General features: G+C 34.7%; 1 protein-coding gene across 1 annotated transcript; it reads left to right on the top strand.

Annotated features, from left to right (window-relative positions):
* The first annotated feature begins 916 nt into the window (after positions 1–916).
* Positions 917–3118, top strand: LOC107810403 (expansin-A11-like). The gene is made up of 3 exons (XM_016635183.2): positions 917–1203; positions 1439–1760; positions 2456–3118. The coding sequence occupies exons 1-3, from the start codon at positions 1059–1061 to the stop codon at positions 2760–2762; spliced, it is 774 nt and encodes a 257-aa protein (XP_016490669.1). The 5' UTR covers positions 917–1058; the 3' UTR covers positions 2763–3118.
* The last annotated feature ends 234 nt before the right edge of the window (positions 3119–3352 follow it).

Raw genomic sequence — 3352 nt, forward strand, 5'->3', positions numbered from 1 at the left:
CCAAACCAATTACAAATCGATTTTTAAGATGATTTTATTTGATTTTGCGAATTAATTTAACTTTGGATTTATGTAGAAGGATAGATTTCCATTTTCCAGGAAATATTACTCCATCTGTCACGGACAGAATACGATGGGCAAGAGTTAATGCCCTATTTTTCAGTGAGTCCCATACGTAGGTTTCTTAAGTTTATTAAACCAACTTTTGTATAATTAGAAATTAAATTGTTTCTCAAGTTTATTACAACAAACTTTGCATATTTAGATATCATATATGAAAACTGTCATAAATCACAGTTCTTATAATTAAATTGTATTTTAAAAAATTTCAAATCATAAAAAATGAACATACTGTGTGACTCGTGAAATATTAAGTAATAGGGACATAATGACATTCATTTTATCCATGGATTTTAGGCAACTATCTCTTTTGGTAACTAATGATAATTAAGTTATTTATACTCCTAGCTAAAATATAATGCTCCTATTAAATTAGACTTGGAAAACAAGCATGCAAATGACAGAGGCCTCATATCACCACATGTGCATTTACAGATAATAATGATAAGACATAACTCAGAGGCATGTAGGTCAATCAAAGCCATGTGAGGTAACATCACAATTTGACAGAAAAATTATTCTCTACTTGGTAATAGAACATTGAATGTGTTAGCCTTATTTCATAAAGAACCAAGAAAAAACATTAGAAAAATATGACAAATTGAGATGGGTTTTTGATGCATTCACTGCTTCTCACTTGGGAAAACCATGTGGGCTAAGAAGTTGAACGTGGGAATAATTGAATGAGGTCTGAAGTCTGCAGTTTTCTGCAGAGATAATTTAATTTTATATTAAAAGTTCTTATTTTTTTCTTCCCCCTCTAGTTGCAGTGATCACATGTGAGGTGGTTGTATCAATAAACAGTGCACCTATTTAAGTAACAATCACTTTTCTTGGTTATGTCAGTACTACTGTAGAATTCACCATAGCTCCAATTAATTCCTCATTTTCTTCACCAATCTTGTTATTTCTTCTGCTATTGGAAACCACTAAGAAAAATGGGCAACAATGGCATTCTAGCACTGGGATTCATAATTGGTTTGTGCACCATTTTCTTAAGTGCAAATGGTTTTTCAGCAGATTCTGGATGGTCAAGTGCTCATGCCACATTTTATGGTGGAGCTGATGCTTCTGGCACAATGGGTACGTAGATAGAGACGGATCCAAGATTTTAATGTAGTAGGTGCACCTCTGTATATACACATATTTTCTTTAAAATTCCTTTACGCGTTTATAAAATTCGAGACTAGGTGCACCCACTACTTATATGTTGGATCCATTTTTAAAGACACAACATCTCTCAACATCATACTAATTAATTGGACCTTGTAATTGACTGGAATCTTGATTAATAACAAGTGATTTGGTAATTTTGTAGGTGGTGCTTGTGGATATGGAAACTTGTATTCAACAGGGTATGGAACAAGGACAGCAGCATTGAGCACTGCATTGTTCAATGATGGAGGATCCTGTGGCCAATGCTACAAGATCATCTGTGATTATAAGGCAGACCCCGCATGGTGCAAGAAGGGAGTATCTGTTACAATTACAGCTACAAATTTTTGCCCACCAAATTACAATCTTCCTAGTAACAATGGAGGCTGGTGTAACCCTCCTCGTCCCCATTTCGACATGGCTCAACCTGCTTGGGAAAAGATTGGTATTTACAAAGGAGGCATTGTTCCCGTGCTCTACAAAAGGTAGTCCTCATTGTTCATTTAATTTACATATTATTAGTCCATAGAATGACACAATCTTCATTCTAAATGAGATTAGTTCCACTAAGAGTTGTCAAGATTCTTGGCATGATTTATAGTAGTAAAGTTCTAAGATAATGTTAGAACATTCCTTTTTGATTGAGGGAATGGAACATTGTCTCATCATATAGTACTGTGCAGTTCTCATCTTATAAGCTAACTTTGAGATTGAGTTAGGTTTAATATCCATTTCTTTATAAGGTATCAGAGGCAGGTATATTTGTACTTCTTGATTTATCCAATATTAATGTTAGGCCTCCGTGTTATATTGTTCATCCTTCTTACGGTGTTAGAACATCTCATATTGATTGGGAGAATGAGATGTTATGTCCTTGTAAGGTCTTAGACACTTCACGCCTTATAAATTAGATTTTCGGGTTGACTTAAACATAAGTCCTTTCCGGGACGGAGCCATACACCAAATTACGGGTTTGACTGAACTTAGTAACTTTGGTTCAAACTTTGTATTTGTCTTGTAAAACTCATTTATTATGTAAAAATTATTAGTTGAGAACCCAGTAACTTAAAAAGACTAGAATACTGAACCCGTAAACTTCAAATTGTAACTTCGTCTATGAGTCCTTCACATTTTTACCAGACAAGTTGATTTGACATACTTGATGTTTTTTGTGGAGCAGAGTTCCTTGCAAGAAGAAACATGGAGTTAGATTCACAATCAATGGAAGGGACTATTTTGAACTAGTCTTGGTAAGCAATGTAGCAGGGGCAGGATCTGTTCAATCTGTTCAAATCAAAGGCTCAAACACAAACTGGTTGACCATGTCTAGGAATTGGGGAGCAAGTTGGCAATCCAATGCATATCTTGATGGACAATCTATATCTTTTAAGGTCACTACCACTGATGGTGTCACAAAAACATTCTTAAATGTTGTTCCAGCTGGTTGGAAATTTGGACAGACATTCTCAAGCCACACTCAGTTCTGATATACAGAAAATGGTCAAAGAATATGATTTTAGAGTTCTTGGGTTCTTAGGCAGCGGCGTGCTTACTTTTTACAGAAAGCAGCCCGCCCATGCCCATTTTTCTTTTGCTTTTATTCAGATATACATATAATATTGGAGAAAGAGAATCTCAAGGAGGAATTGAAGATTAATTCTGGAGTGGCTTGACTATTGAGGAATTGGTGGTCTGGTACAAATAAAGCTGGTGAAAAACAAAACAATTAGTACGTATTGGTTTAAGTAGGGCAGTTCAAAATATTGCATTTTACGATATGAAAGGATGAATAAGACAGTTGTATAATTATACTTTTGATTTCCCCTTTCTTCTACTCTTATAATATGACCATTTTCTTGTACCAAATATTCCTGTTTATCATTTTCAGTACAAATATTTCTGTCTTGTAGCAAACAAGAATTGGTGAATACAGTGAAGCGTGTATTTTTTTTTTCCTTTTCCTTTTATGGTGATTAGTGGCAAACCTAGAGCATTAAAAACTCATTTTGGTACAAAAATCAAGATGGACATGCCCAAAGTTACAAATTTCTTAGATGGCTTCAGTTCCTTTCTCTTC

Source organism: Nicotiana tabacum, chromosome 20 (genome assembly GCF_000715075.1).
Source record: "Nicotiana tabacum cultivar K326 chromosome 20, ASM71507v2, whole genome shotgun sequence".
NCBI lineage: Eukaryota > Viridiplantae > Streptophyta > Magnoliopsida > Solanales > Solanaceae > Nicotiana > Nicotiana tabacum.